The sequence below is a fragment of the Varroa jacobsoni genome, unplaced genomic scaffold (assembly GCF_002532875.2).
Source record: "Varroa jacobsoni isolate VJ856 unplaced genomic scaffold, vjacob_1.0 scaffold_344, whole genome shotgun sequence".
NCBI classification, from domain to species: Eukaryota; Metazoa; Arthropoda; class Arachnida; order Mesostigmata; family Varroidae; genus Varroa; species Varroa jacobsoni.
Genome location: NW_019213246.1, coordinates 26,171 through 42,582, shown reverse-complemented (window position 1 = coordinate 42,582; position 16,412 = coordinate 26,171). Strand labels below are relative to the sequence as shown.

Below are 16,412 nucleotides of genomic sequence, written 5' to 3'. Positions count from 1 at the left end.
GTTGTGTATACGCAGAATCGTATTGTAGACATTTAGGGAGGCGATACGATATAGATGAAGCCCTTTGCTTTAATATACATATAAAGCCTGATATTATAAGTACATTGGACTTCTCTATAGCACCCTTGTTCTTACTTTTTTTTTACCACTAGTAACAAGGTACAAAAGCCAGATGTACACTTACTATCATGGGTTTGTTCTTTCCAAAAACTTGCTTTGATGTTTTAATCATTCCACTTTAGTTTTATTAAGGGAGTTTTCGGCCCTTTCAAATATCCTGAAAAAAGGACATATTTATACTGGCCCTCACGTTGCTAAGTTTGCTTGATGATTAGTCAGAATATCGAATATATATTTTGCGTATGTGAAACCTGCAGATTGCTAAGATTGCACGTCCTACGACTTATTAAGTGATCGAAAAGGCGAAGAACGTTACGTGGCCCAGGTCACACCTTGGCTGTGGGCTAACGGTAGGCATCGGGACACGCTTACGTAAAGATGAGCCCATCGAAAAAGGCTTTAAAATTGTATACCGGTTGTTTCTCGCCAGTTCACGGAAGAACTCGCGCTGCTTATCCTACTATCGATTTGCAAACTTGTATATAACGAAATATCATCTAGCGGATTTATTTACATCGATTTGTTTATGTGGACACTCTGAAAACAATCTCGTTAAGCTACGATTTTAGAAGGATTAAATGCTAGTTTTGGAAGGTCCCACTGAGACACTGATAATAGGGCTAGTGTTGAAAATTACAGTATGAAGCGACAACCGCAACTGTCACACTCAGCGTATGTAAGTGTTTGTTTGCAAGCAGTGAAGTTAGGAAACTGCAACTACGCGAGCTTCAATTTCCTACATTAGCTCAAAAAATTCATGCGGAAAGGTCCGAAATCACATCGAAAAATAATCGTTACTTCTGATAATTGTGCTTATTTAGTTCAGCAATGAAGTTGGTTAGGGTACTTTAGCAACCCTTCTTTAACATTACGCCTTCAAAAGTCTTCAATGCTGACTCCGCTTTTTACAATACTTTGTCCCGTTTCGCTAGATTCATTCGGCGGCGGCGGCGGCGGCGGCTTACAAAAGACGGTTCGCTAATGTCTTTGGGCATTCTTTTTCCAAATCTGATTTACTTCCACCTAAAATAAGGATGCTATGTTTTAAGCGTATAAATTTTTTTAGAATAATTAGTAATTACCAGTGTAGCTATTCACTATTGTACCTTGAGAATTTTTCCGATGTGTGTTAACCTCACTGAGGTGTTCTACATGCTGTAGTGTGACGTTGCGTTTCGACTTACGGCATATTGTATCTTAGCGTTCGTTCGTTCGTCTGAATGCTTTGTTTCGTTAGTTATTTGGATAATTGTTTTAAATTTAATTGTCACATGCATCCTTCTCCTTGTATTGAACTGTCCTCCTGTCTGATGTCCTGTGTGCCAATGCCCGATCTTGACGAGTAAGACGAACAATACAATGCTAAGCAACATCGAACTGTCAAAACGAGAGTCCTAACTCATGCCCAGATATTCGCGCTCCACTCTGATGTATATTGCTGAAAGAAAAACTGTTTAGACAAACATTTTCTAAAGGATCTAAAAAAGCTCCGCAACTAGAAAAAAAAAGTAGACCTTATATATATATATAATAGTTCGCAGTGAATGTAAATAAATGAATGTCACCGTAAGCGTCTGTGAGTCGTAACATGCTGAGAACTCGTACTCTTGCTGAATATCGTAACATTCTCGTATGTTAAACTGTGACCCCCGCAAGTAGTCATAGCTGTCAGCCATTCCAATTGTTCACTTTAGATTGGCATCCATGAAATTTACTCTAAAATCGACTTACATATAAAATAATCTTAAATACAAACGATGGTTATTTTTATATTATTGTGAAAAAAACATTGTGATAATACGCGGTTGCTAAATGCAATGAATCTGTCCATGTGTAAAGATTATCCTATAGGCTTTGCTGTTCATATTCTATAATTTTTGTGCTTTAACAAAGAGCAGGTGACAAGCCCGCCGCCAGTCAGTGGCGGGCGTTTTAAATAAGACGCACTTCTAACTGACGTCTTCAACGATCAAGTCCTTTTGCTTTGCATAAACATTTTCCTTTTAATCGCGTTAGATCATACTGATGCTAATACCCATTCGCACACATCATTCGATAGTTAGAAAAAACCTCTATATGCGGTCTAACAAGGCTATACATGGCAATGTAATATTACCGGCTATATATAATATTGTGAAGTAACGTTTTCTCGTAACGGAAGTAGGTGAACCGTAGGGGAGTGCAGATATATCGTTATACAGAGGTACTATTTGTTTACACTTACCTTAAAAATACTATAAACTGGCAACTCTCCCGTGTTGTTCCCTGTTCGTCGTTGAATTATAGATGCTGCAAGATGACTAGGACGGGAGCTCTTTCCATAAAATGTCCTGCCCTAAACTTCCTTTGCTCGTTCTGCAAGGCTGATTAAGCCTAGAGATGGAAGTCATGCGATACCCTTGGCGTTAACTTCGATCGCAGCTATCGATGATTCCTTTTTTGGCCTGTCTCTTCGTTCGTTGTAGTCCTATAACATGTCTGCCTGATTAACTTTCATGAACTGTATGGAATGCAAATAGATAATGCAATAAACCTGCCCAATTTGCATAAGACCCAAATCGTATTGTCATTTTGATTTATTTATAAACATACCTATCAGACATTGCTTGTTGCAGATGTAAAGAAAAACAACAGAACGGTAAACTGTGAAGCTAGATGAGCTTCACCAAAATGCAAACAGCACAACGCAGGATCTGATCGTGATAGCTGACGTTGCTCCACAGACTATCGTCGTTGTTAATTACCATTTTACTTAATAATAAACAAATGAAGCATAACGCGTTTTGCATTACCTAAATAGGTGACGTCTTCAGTAGCCTTGCTGGGCGCCATAACATATGTACGGTGGCGGTACATGTATAATACAGATTCACATGAACGTCATGTTCAGTTCCGATCACGATTTGGGCGTATTTCACTACCGTTTAGAGTTCAATTTATTATATCTAATTCAAATTAATATAGCAAATAATACTGTGTTATACTCTTGGCGTCGTTTAATCACGCCCTTCCTTTTGCCAGCCGTCCGTAACGAATTGTTGAAATTTCGAGAGCAAATCAAATGCGCTCCGCTACCTCTTTCTCTTGATGATAATAATTCGACCTAGTAAAAGGTTACTTTAGTCGACAAGACGATAATAGCGGCAGATTGCATTGGCTCCAAAAGGATCTTTTTGTGTTTGTGAAAAGCGATGTAAAAGTGAAAAAAAAAAGTGATGTACTGTATTGAAGCTTTTTTTTTTTTTTTTTTTGGAGGTTAAGGGCAAATGCATTATGCAGACCGGACGTAGGCAGGACATGACTGCTCTTTATCCGGTACTGTAGGACTCTCACCCACTAAACCCTGGACCCCTTTATCAGCTTGGGTCATGGTTCGGTATATGTTTGATATTACTTCGAAACCATGGCTTGCAGGAACGGTCATTTCATCTTCCTTCCCTTTGAGCCGTTCCAGTCCATCCTCCATTTTGGCCTTCCGCTTGACCGTAATCTCTAGATCTCGAGGGAGGCCGTTCTCCCTGTACTACCACTGTATTGAAGCTGCTTCAAACAAATCAGCCCAAGGTTTTTAGCTAGCGGAAAAAATCCTACAGGCGAACAACTATAGGCCAGCAAAACTTCGAATTAAAATGTCGCTCAGCACTGTCATAGAGTTGTGCTGCGCTGAAACGTCTTTTTTTACAGACCATTCATTAGTAATGATCGCCGTTCAGATGTTAGCGAATTAACATATTAAAGAGTTTAGAACAAATGACGCGCTTAAGGGCGCTGTCTTTATAACGTATCTCACGTAAACAATCGTGCTGATGTTAGCTGACAGTTAAAACAGGGAACGTACGTTTGTAATTTGTAATGCAGAAAGTGTGAGAATTGCTGACGAAGAGCGAGAAGGAGTCGGAAGCGGAGCCGCTTTAACGAAGTACGTCGACTTCGGAAATACTGACTCGGCTTATTCCGAAACTGATCACCAGTTAGAAATGGTCGGTCTCTGCAGTGATCCTAATAATGGAAACAGCAGATTGAAGGCCGCAACTCAGGTTCAGTAAATTTCTTATTTTAACAAGATAATCTATTGGGAGACAAGACTATCGAACTCAGTTTTAATATTTACAACAATATATATGTAGAACAATTTAAGATCTCCTTAGTAAGTGCTCAACAACCGACAACCATAGCTTGCACTAAAGGCCTGCCGTTCAACAAATCGGCTTGTAGATAACTGCGTGTCGCGTCGTGCTGCATACTGTCAGAGCTTAGAGATAAACCCTGATATCTTACGGATCGGTCACAACAGGTACTCTCTGAACCTGGAGCGTTCTCAATTTCCAGTCATAAAGGTTCTCAGGCAGGTCCGTCCGGCGCAGGAACATCTACGTCGTATACATCACTGCCTTTGAATACAACGGCTCCGTATAATATCAGGTTGGTTGTGGTTTCTATACATCAACCGTATTCATTACTAAGGGTTGACTCAGAAAAATTTGTTTATTTGCCACTTCCTAGAGTAAAGCAAGCCAATAAAGCTACAGCAAAAAAAGGAGATTATCTAAAATGTACTCGAACACTAAATCAAAAGTCGCTTAATTGATCATCGGATCTGAAATCGTTTATTAATCCTGGAAAAACTCTGAATTAAATAAATAAAGCAGTAGATATGGTAAATCGTAGAGAGAAGCACCACTTTATTTTTGTACAGATGTCTGTCTATACTACTTGAACGCGTAAAATCCATGTTATTTTATCACTTGGGCCCACTATGTGTATTGCACGAAGTCAGTTAGCGTGCGAAAGTGCCGGTGCATTCGTCAAACGTTACCTTCATTGTTATTATCTGAAGCTATTAGCACCGGGTCTTGAAATCTTCACCTTAGTTTGGATGCTGTACTGCCCATGATCATAGTCTATTTTACCTACCCGTTTTTCTTTAAAGACGCTTTCTTCGATTCTAAAGATGTTTATCATTCGCATTTAAACTCGTTCAACCCAGGAGGGGCGAGCACTTTCGAGTTATTATCGTTGGCGCAGGGGCTGCTGGTTTGGGCGCAGCTTTACGGCTCACTGATTCAACGAGGAATACCGCACCGAACAGCGAGAATTTGTTAATTCTTGAAGCGCACTCGCGTCCGGGGGGGCGTATTCTGACACATTACGAAGGTGAGCGTTTCCATCCGATTCCATCTTCATGCAATTATCCATGTACTATGTTATGCATATATCTCCACTATACTGCCTTTAGATTTAACGGCAGAAAAATGTTTTCGTTACAGCGGCCGAAATAACAGGTGGTCCCCTCGAGTTAGGCGCGCAGTGGGTGCACGGCGAAGAAGACAATGCATTATTCGAATTTTGTCGGCGGCACAGTCTTCTTTCTGATCCTCGTGCAGACTACTCCGTAGAGGGAAAAGGTAACGTGAGAAAATTCGTAAATCTAAATTTCCTATAGCTGCGTCAGTGGCAATCGATGTGACGTAAGGTTAGCTTGATACATAAATCGACCGAAAAACGTGGATCGAAGATAGACTGTAGGTCGGTGTCAACGAGCGTATCATGTTATTTGTTTTCAAGCATAGACAGATATAAGTAAGAGCAGAGTTCTTAAATGGCGCGGAACGGATATGGCACGTAGCGATCGATGTCTTTGAATTAAATGAACAATTGGAAATGAAGTGGATTGATGAAGTGGCCATAGGCCTATGTCAAACAGGAAACTGAGCGCAAAGAAGTTTAAACAGAATTCTAAATTCTAGTTTTACAACGCTGTCAATACTTCAGTCCGCTGCGAGAGCTTGATTTTGCTGTGCATTATCGAATATGTTTGGCAAAAACTATTATTGTTATAAAAACAAACAATTCTGTTATTATTATACTGTGCTATTCGACATCAAGAGGTAATATCGAGAGCAAATCACAACAAGTTGTGAAGTTATTTCAATCTATTTGACAGTATCAAATGTTCTATTAAAAACCAGGAAAAAATGTACCGATTCATTCGAAAATTTCACAGCTTAGACTATAAATTTAGATGGGTATAAGAAAATTTTCACTTCGTTCACTTAAAAACACATATGGCAATTACTTACTGAATTTTTCTGTGTTGTATTTGAACTTGATCCGCTTTCAGGCGTGTTTTTGCTACCGGACGGTTCTGCAGTTCCTGAAGAGTTAATTGAGAATAAAATTATGGTGCTCAATAGTGTGAAGAATGAACTGGCTTTACTGAAGAACAGTACTAAAGAAAAACATCAAGGTAGTTCTCGAAAGGTGTTGATCAGTGATCACTTCACGTTTCGATGATGATTTTATATTTCGATTGTTGTTTGGAACAAGTATCAGCTATAACAATGACTATGACGATAAGTGTGAAAGCGTTAATTTTCAATCGTAAGAAACGCAAGATATCAATAAACGACATATATAAGTTTTAGCAATGACGAAGCATGTTTGTTGTACGGGGGATTGAGTTTTAAGGTAATTCCTTCGACTACAAATCGGTCTTTGAAATGTATCGGCGTCGGTTCGAGGCACATGTCATGGAGACTTATTACAACCAGTTTGGCAGTCACGGAACTCCGCAGTCGTTCTCAGCTGGTGATCCGGAGCTCATGTCAGCAATATTAGACTGGTACCGCAAGTTCGAAATTGTAGATAATGCCTGCGAAGATCCCGAACAGTTAGCTATAAGGTAGGTGAACATGTACCCTGCGGCCGGAGGGGAATCACTATACTATATTTGATACACAATCAAATTGTATTAACAGTCAATTAAAACTAAGGTTCTCGTGTCAAGAAAACTTAATGATATTTCAATGTTAAAAGTAAAGTGTTTCAGCTTTAGCTAAGCGTAGTTTGTACAATTAGTTAGAATTTATTGATCTTGTTAGAGAGCTACTCTATGTAGATGCTAATACGTGAGCTGGGTGCTTTAATGGGACCTACCGAATGTGTATGGCGGGTCTTTGTTTCTAACAATATTTCCAGGGGATATGGCGATTATGTAGAATGTCCCGGCGTCTATTATATCAACTTTAATAACGGTTATGAGTCATTTGTTCGAACGATCGTTAAGTCTCTTCCGGAAGGATCGTTGCGTCTCAATGCTCCCGTTTCAAAAGTAATCTGGAAACGCAGACATGAAAATCAAGAGGTATTTTAATTTTCTTATTAACTAAGGTGTCACTTACCTAATAATAGTGGGTTGCTTGAAAAGAGTGCGTCGTAGTGTGCGTGCTTAAAATGAATGCCTACACCTGGCTTTCCATGGAGACGAGGCACACGTAAATGCTAGCAATATAGAATACGAAAGAAGCATATATTTCAGGTGGTCGTTGTGGAAACTTGCGACGGAAAAGTGTTCACCTGCGATCATTTAATCATGACACCATCGGTACGGGTTCTAAAGCAGTTTCCCTTTCAGCCGTCTTTGCCCAAGTTCAAACACGAGGTAGGTGCTTATAGCAGGATAGCGTGCCATTGTCAAACTCTCCATATTGTTGTGGCTAGTCTGATTTTCTTATCGTATCACTATAGCCACTATTAGATGTTGGTTAATTCAATAGGCGCAATACAAAAAAGCGGAACCATTAAACATTTGACCGTTCTATCGGCTGAGTCGAGCTCCTTCAGCGTACCAGCAAAATGAGAATTAACGTAAACTGTTACAGGCACTTCGTTGTTTTGGCTTTGGCACAATTGATAAGATATTTTTGGTATGGGATGATGGGCCTTTCTGGCCTGAAGACAGTCTCGGTTTTCAGTTCCTATGGACCCGTTATGATGACGATTTCTTCAAGGTAAATTAATAGTCTTATTTGTTTTTCAATGAATTGGTGAGTTACTGAAGTAACTAGCCAGAAGTATTTTATGCTCTTTCAAGTTGTAGAGTACTGCGCTTGAAATATTTGATCAACGTAGGATATTCCACATGATAAACTATTTAGAGGCACTTTGTCCTAATCTATGCTGTAAACCTAAATATATACGACCAATAAAGGCGAACAGCATAAGCGTTTAAAATACTCTCCAAAGCATGTACGGTTTTACATCCGATTTACGGGAAACTCTCACGAGTGGTTTCGTCCCGCTGTTCATCCCGCCGCTTAAACACGAGCGCCGAGTTTGCGCTCATAATAGAGTACTTAACTAACTATACGATATGCTATTACCCTGCAATTACACTTGGAGGAACATGGTGAATATCTTCGCGGCATTTACGGTTTTGAAAAAGTAAACCGCCGTCCAAATGTTCTACTTGGTTGGATTGGCGGGGACCATGCCGTTAAAATGGAAAAGGTTGCCGACACTGAACTGCTTAGGGGATGTTACCATTTACTTAAAAGGTAAATATTGCTCCGATTACTGTAGTAATGGTAGCTCTATAGAGTAGTGCACGAGGCGCTTGTGATAATAGACTTCAGGCTTTCCTTTTAATCATGAAATACATTTTTGTATTTTTCGTAAATGTGTATCTGATTAGCTGACGTTTCCTCTTCAATATGTTGCCGACCAACGAAACAGGTTATAATAATAAAATGTGCTATTAAGATATTACAGATCGCTAGTGTCGCTGGCTTCTATCTAACAAGTAGTAGATTCGTCAATAATTCGGATTTTGTGATACCGTTATTGACGTTACAGTGGTAAATCAGAGATCAACGTAACCTTGATGGTATCAGTCTAATCGAACTGTTCTCTCTGATCGTTTATGCATTTGCTTATTATTCAAATAAACGAAATAGAAATGCAACGTGAACCCATGACAACAGATCTTCAACTCAGTACCTACGTTCTTCAAAATTTAATTCATCAGAACTTTGTTGCAGATTTGCCAATCGAGTAGTTCCTGGAGGTGTACGACCACCGTCGCGTGTCATTCGTTCGGCGTGGGCGTCTGATCCGTACGTTAATGGCGCTTATAGCCATCGTCTGCTCCCGTTCGACCAAACCAACGATCCTGTAGGGAAATTACAACAGCCGCTATATAGCTCGACTAATGAAGATAACGATTCTGCCACAACTGATCTAGAAGACATCGCTGTCGGCCATGAAGAACATCCACAACAGGTTCGCATCCTAATCGTCGTAAAGCAACAAGGAGTCATCGAGAGACGCCTGTTGCAGAACTGAATACATGTAGCGCACCTGAAAATAGTTCTTGATTCCAGTTCAATTACTATCACTATCAGTAAAATAGCCTTTTCCTTACATTTCCTTATTGTCCTCAAGTATAGCACCGTTTCTAGCCGTATAGAACCAATGACATTTATTGTTTTATTCCCTTTGTCTGATTACCTGCTTTTTGTAAAGATGAATCAAAAATAATCGTTACATGTTTGCCCATAACGCGTCCGAGACTCGAAGGTGACGTCCTAAACATGGAATCAATATCAAATTTATTAATAGAATGTTTTTTTTTAATAAAAACATAGGATAGGAAGGATCTTCATCCGTTGGTATTATTCGCTGGAGAAGCAACAGACCCAGTATATTTCTCTACGGTCCATGGGGCCCTCCGTTCCGGCCAGCGGGAGGCACAAAGGCTCATCGACTACTGGAATTGCAAAACCTCACGAGAGTTCACGTAACGAAACCTCGGACGACACAGGCCATTGAAAACGTGCCAAAATGCTCAACGAAGCAATTAGACGCCAACGTGAAATTTGTTCGACAGCTCCAGGCGAAAAATAGAAATAGAAACGCATGGTTTTTTCGGAGAAGGAGATGTTAGCTTATTTTCAGTAAGAAGAAAAACGCATAGGCTTCACTTGCCTTACTTCAAACTAAAATTATTTAAGCCTTTTTTCAAGGATAGGCTTATACGGTCTCAACAGAGCTAAGTAAATGACCTGTGCCATATAATGCCCCAAAAAGGAGTTACTTTGTTGGTGCTTAAGAAGCATCTATGCCGCAAAGGTCGTTATTGTGTATGGAACTAGTTACTAACATGAGATTATGTTCAAACACAAACAGAAATATCCATAGATTTATAACTTTGCATTGTGATAACGATAATACATGTTACTAACGACCAGAGTCATCACAGAATTAAACTGATTTGATACTTTGTGCAGAGTAACAACTGCTTTTTGTATTACTTCTTTAAAGATTTTAATTAAGATTAGTAATTTTAGATGGAACAAGCCGGACTAATGACAAGTTACTGCTACAGCGCTCATTATCTTTAGCCTAGGTTATGCGTAGGAATGTATCACGGATTTGTTTACGGATCACTAAAGCTAGAATGAAACGCTAGAATTTCCTAGAGTTTACCATTTTCAATGTATATACAAATGTTTCCTGCTTCGCAGCACCACATGATGCCAAAGATACGTCCTAAACCGACCTAACGCCATGGCCTGCCATTTTCTATTACGTACGATCCGTTGGCTCAAATGAGCTAGATACTCCTGAATGACGTGGAGTAGAATAGGAGCAGATGATGCCACCATATTCGAGTCTACCTTCCGGCCAGTGCCGCATAGTCCCGTTATATCGCGTACTTGAAAATTGGATTTACCTCTATGCCACAGTGAGTACTAAGTTGATAAGGATCGCAGTGTCTTTTGAAGATGATAACACAAACTACTGCTGCTATAGTCGTCAGGGCTCAGACTACAAAGACGCGGGATTTTCAAATGGTAACAGCAACGGTAATGTGAACAATCTAGTAGTGTAACTTGATGATTCCCTTCCTCATAAATTCATTGTAATTATGGCATTTATTGTTTATACTTGTTTCTTCTGCTCGTTACAGAGGGAAAGGGATCACACTATACTTTGAATTTTGAAATGCAGCTCTTCGACTTTTTGGAACACCTTCCATAGGCAACTCTTCACATGTTATAACTAAGCCGTCATGTAGCATTTTAAATCGCTTTTTTTTTTACCCATCTATGTTACACTGTCAATTGTTATTGGTGACCATGATGATAGAAGAGCAAAGATTCTACCTGTGTGTGGCTGTGTAGTCGTTCTGTGTGATCAATGCAGCGTGGCCTGCTCTCAATAGACGCGACTTCAGTTCATCAATTATCCTTGATGAGCACCGAAGACTATGATCTTGGGAGAAATTGCAATATCTTCATACCAAATCTATTTGTTTGTGAGATGAACGTTCCAATTATGAATATCCAATAAGTCGCATGCATATACAAATATGTTCGATAAGTACTTAGTAGATATATATTGTAAATATTTACAACGGAAGCTGAGAAACTATTAGCTACGACTATATCATATGTTTGGTTAGAAATTCTTATAACAAATCGTTATATCTATAAAACATGAGTTTACGCATCTCGCTCTGTATACAGATCAGATGCGCCTCTAGCAAACGTACAGATAGCCGATCCTGAACTGCGGACAACGATTCCCACATGTGTACTGCTGTCACGCGGTGAGCGAGGAGCGGGTCAACGCACCAGAACGAATAAAGGAGTACGTCCGGAAACGCGCAGCGGCCCCATAAACGGAGCTTCATAAAAGCGGGCCCATTTAAGTGAACGAGAATGTCAGCAAAGCCGCGGGCGTATGAGACAGTCGACACTCATGGCCTCCCTTTGCTCTTTAGTAGACTTTGCAATTGCGAATATGCTTTCCGATGGTCGGCCATACTCCGGGAAGTGGCGGAACGCCAGTTGGATGTACAGTTCTTGTCAAGCGCGGGTGGCCTTGGTGACGAAAGGGAACACCGCTGGCTCGACCAATCGTGAAAGAACTGGTCCAAGATCTCGCGACGAAAGCGTGGCTCCATGCAATAGCAGCTATGCTAGGTCGACTAGCACCAGACCGTAATAAAGTCGGTGTTGCAACATTGCAAGAGATTGCCTCAGGGCGATACCGGACGTAAAACTCGAAACAAAGCATTTCGACCATAATTGTAATAGGCGTAGGTCGACAATCCAACAAAAATTATTTAAGCTGTTTTGGAAAGCTTATTTTTAGACGAAATTCCACGTTTCAAGTGCAATTAGTAATAGAGGAATGCCTTTACAGAGTACCAAAAAAAAGCTGGAACCCGGCAGATAAATAACAAGTTAACGAGAAGGACTCCGAAAGGGATAGGGAGCACGATTACACTTTTATTATTGAACTGCTGAAAACTACTCTTCTGACAGCGTTCTAAAAACTCGCAACAAGAGAAACACGGCGACAGAAAAGTGCATCTATGTGTATATGAAAATGTATGTAAGGAAGTCGGGTAATAGGCTTCAAGATAAGGGAACACTTTTGGAAACGCAGGTAGCCCGTTCAGGTAAGAGTAGATAAGGTGTCCAAGATAGAACTTTCTGCTCGGAAACTTCTTCAAACACTAGAGGATATTGACTCTCGTTCGTCATAAAGCTGACAGCCTCCAGGAAAAAGTGCAGGATGTGAATCTAAGGAAGATTCTACAACCCTACGAGAGCTTAGCTGGCTTCTAGAAGCCTATTACATACCTCGTAGACTAAAAAGCACATTGTGTAGGCAAGCTCGCTTTTATCCTTCTGGCAGGCGACGAAGGTGCCACGGACGGCATACTATGGAAAAACGTTTAACGGACCTTAAGGATCAAGCTGCTACACAAATTAGCGGTCAAATCATTTAAGTTCGGAAACGTTGACATGGTCTCTCGGAGAATCTTCGTCGCAGTGCGTCCACCTGAGGCGACACGCCAGTTAAAGATGGCTTTCTGTTAGAAAAAATTTTTGAAGCTATCTTTAAAAAAACATAACGGCTCAGTGCTACCTTACTGATGAAAGTGATAAAGGTTACGTAAAAAAACTATAGGCTATTATCATTAAGCGCGGCGTCCATGGTTACTGTTTTGCTTGTTTGCTTTAATTAGATGCAACTAAATGTTGGCCCTAAGTACTACAATATAAAGATAAAAGACGCAAAGGAATATAAAATAAAGACATGAAAATTATGCTCAATAAAAGTCAACTGGCTTTTCAAAAACCTTTATGAATTACTTTACTTTGAAGAAGGTCAAGCAAGGATTGGCACACCAAGCAAGGAGAATTATCGTTGAAAACCCGATTGAAAGAACTACTACCATTGACGTTGCCACAAGTCTTGACTCTGTATTCAGACAGAACCCAGCAAGAGCAGAAAATTCTACTGGCCTTGACAACACCCTGACACGATTTCCCTTCGGGAAACGATAAACACTGGCGGCTTCTACACCGTCTTTGGCGCGAAAGACGCTGGAAATAGAATACTCAGAAGCGAGCAGACGCTGACAGCGATGCGTACGCTTCCACCACCGAAAAAGAGCCGAACGGATCGGAAACCAAGTAATAATAATATTAATCAAAATCCCACAACAAAACTGCTACCGCAGCAGGGCCGCACATTACTGTCTAAAGAAGACCCACAAAGAGGCAAGCTTCACTGCTGTTCTAAAGCGTATCAAATAAAAGTCTAGTTCAAGATAATTTAATGACAAAAAAAGACAAGAAACCCTATACAAACAAGATGTTTATATAAGGAACATACAAGGACAAGCACAAAAACGTGGTGAAGGGAAAATCTTCACGTGTGCAGCGACGTATGACGTCGCTCCCGTTCATGCTAGCATGGCCCTAGCGGCTCGCTTGAAGAACTCTGTTACATTGTTAACAAACCACAACAAAAATGTCGCAGAAAATCTAGCAATATCATATACCGTTCGTCATCGTCGGGGATTGTAATGCTAGCTCAGTTACTTTGGGTGCTTCTCGCACAAACTAGAGGGGTCAGATACTAAAAGAGTGGATGGCTACCAATGATAAGGTCACGTTGAACACAAGATCCATAATTACCCCTCAAGGGGCTTGAAGGCTTTTGGAGTCCGCCATATGCCCTATAAAAAAAAATATGTGCAGAAAATTGTTGTTCACTGGGTATCTCGAAATTGATAAAGGGACACCGTCAACTGGAAGATGCTACATTCTATTAGTACTTTGTTGAAGGAGCCTGTAAGCCACATACTTCTCGGCTCAGACGAGCCTAGAGCAGTTCCACCTAAATACTGGTAGAACGACGTCACTGCGAGTAGAAGTATCGACTATAATAGAATTAACAAACAATTCAAGTGAGCCAAATTCGCCGGACGTACAGAAACATTCAACGATATTCTCGACAATTATAGGTTGGTTAAGAAAATTCTGAAGAAGAAAGTTTAGAAGGCTAAAAAGAATGCTGAAAAGGGTCTTTTACGCGAAATTCAGCGTGATCATTAAGGATGCCCAAGAAGATCATCCAAAAGGAAACAAATAGAGAAATACACATGTAAACATATATATAAATTCTCTTCCGCTTACCCAGAATTCGATCGTACCCCCTACAAAAACGACTTGAGCAAAGGCATACCGTTTGTAACGACAGGAAAACTCAAGGTTGTGAGCGAATGAATGAAATCAGGAAAGGCGTCAGGTTTAGATAAAATCCCGTTGTCTGGGGCTGTAAAGCTATTCTTAAGGAGTTCTTTCTGTAGCCCGATGTGGAACTGTCCAACTATGGTTTGAGTTGTCGTCCTGTGACGAAAACACAGCCACAAAGGTGTATCCTCAGTGAACGGAAATACTAGAAATCCTTTAACGCAATGTCCATAGAATATAGAAGGTGCGACAAAGCTTCCGGTTTGAAATGCCCACTGCTGTGAACAAAGATGGCCCCGGTCTTCCTTCTTGAATGACTTGGTTGATAAGAGTGCCAATTAATTATGTAATCCAAATTATGTATAGCAAATCAAATAATTCCACTAGATGCAAAATCTAGTGCTTTTTATACATGAAGGTCTGGTTGAACTTTCAACCATGATTTTTTTTTTAGAGCCATTCATTCCGATTTCTGATTCCTGTTGACATGCCGACACAAATTTGATCACCAGTGACAACTCTATGCTGAAATCTATCATTCTAGATGCCCAGAAAGATGTTGAGATGCACTTTTACATATTGTCGTGTTGGATTCAAAGAGCTTCTGTATAAACCCAAGGATTTGAGATGATTAGCATCGTATGACTGCAACCTACCGTTTCGGCAATTTCCCGGGTTGTTTGTTGACCGTCTTCTTTCAAAGGTGGCTTTTAAGGGTTACCAACTTAGACAGTCGTCCGGAGCGAGGGCTTTGGATACAGTTTTTAAACTTGCTAAACCTTTCTCGGGCAGTATTTTTGGTGGTAACGTTGTTACCGTACAAAAGGCGAACGTCGTGAACCATTTTGGCAGCGTTTTATTTTCGACGACATGCGTAGCGCAGAAGGTATCGAAGATGCACTTTTCTGTTGTTTGGAATATCCATCTTCAGGGATTCTTTAAGGTTGTTGCAGTCGCAACCTAGTACCGTGAATTCATCCTGATCAAGCAGGATGACCGCTTTTGAATGATATGTCAGAATTGAACAATAAGTCACGGAGAGTCTTTTTTTTTGTAAAAAGCACAACAATTTGCAACCTAATAGGATAAATTAGGCATTGGACCAGATTTCTCCAGGGATAAAAGGATAAAGCTTAAGATCAGTTTTAGAGTTCAGACAGTTCAGAGTTCACTCTGAAACGGTCCTGTTATTAGGTAAGAAAAGCTGCCCTAGAACCTCAATCAAAACGGACGGAGACAACATAGAAATGATACATATCATTTAGCCAGGTGTTTAGTAATATAACTGGACCAAGCGATTCGAGGTACAACAAACATCCTTTCGTATTTTTATATACACGGGACGTGTGGAAAGATTTCTTATGGCGGTTGCTGAGTCTACTCTTCCTTTTGAACTTCGGTGAGGGTCAGAGTTTCACCTGCCGAAACTCTGCATGGAGGCTTATTACGGAAAGTTCAACAAACCTTTATGCTAAGAGTGTTTTAAGCATACAGAATGGCCAACACAAATGCGACCTCGCTCCAAGCGGGAAGAATCCCATAGGATCTTAAAGCGGAGGAGCAACGGAGAGCGTGGGAAGATCTTATAGAAGATTCAAGGGACGATTTAGGCAACAAATTGCAAGAAGAGCGGACCGTTTTACAAACCCTATTCCCAGGAGCTAGGCTCAGAGACATTATTTCTAACATTAAGACTTGGCTAGAAAAACCCAGAGGAAGTCTCTTCTTTTTCTTGGTACAAATTGTAATTGGACGTGACCACTTCCAGGAATACTTTATCGAAATAGAGAAGGTTTTTTTGGAAGTAGAAAAGTTTCTTAGGAAGGCTTTGTCCTTTAAAGGGAACAGAGGATTACGCCTCTCACCGTGTGTACGGTGTGCACTGAAACGCAAGATAGATTAGTATATGTATAAACTTCGTTGGTAAATGGATTCAGAGGCTTTTTGCTGATT

At 40.3% G+C, this 16,412-nt stretch overlaps 1 protein-coding gene and 1 long non-coding RNA gene across 3 annotated transcripts in view; one reads left to right on the top strand and one right to left on the bottom strand.

The window, feature by feature from the left end:
- Positions 1-10,195, top strand: part of LOC111259544 (uncharacterized) — a 34,286-nt gene extending 24,091 nt beyond the window's left edge. For both annotated transcript variants that reach the window (XM_022831637.2, XM_022831635.2), the window contains exons 13-24: positions 3,979-4,157; positions 4,415-4,542; positions 5,108-5,274; positions 5,388-5,525; positions 6,242-6,367; positions 6,589-6,802; positions 7,099-7,264; positions 7,439-7,561; positions 7,782-7,910; positions 8,302-8,456; positions 8,940-9,180; positions 9,546-10,195. In XM_022831637.2, the coding sequence (XP_022687372.1) occupies positions 3,979-4,157; positions 4,415-4,542; positions 5,108-5,274; positions 5,388-5,525; positions 6,242-6,367; positions 6,589-6,802; positions 7,099-7,264; positions 7,439-7,561; positions 7,782-7,910; positions 8,302-8,456; positions 8,940-9,180; positions 9,546-9,701 (1,922 nt within the window). In that variant the 3' untranslated portion in view covers positions 9,702-10,195. The remainder of the gene's footprint in view (positions 1-3,978; positions 4,158-4,414; positions 4,543-5,107; positions 5,275-5,387; positions 5,526-6,241; positions 6,368-6,588; positions 6,803-7,098; positions 7,265-7,438; positions 7,562-7,781; positions 7,911-8,301; positions 8,457-8,939; positions 9,181-9,545) is intronic.
- Positions 6,371-10,737, bottom strand: LOC147753616 (uncharacterized). Its single transcript, XR_015310643.1, has 3 exons — positions 10,634-10,737; positions 7,057-7,236; positions 6,371-6,772 (listed from the first exon to the last, which is right to left on the bottom strand). It is a non-coding gene; the product is annotated as an uncharacterized LOC147753616 (long non-coding RNA).
- Positions 10,738-16,412: the final 5,675 nt, after the last annotated feature.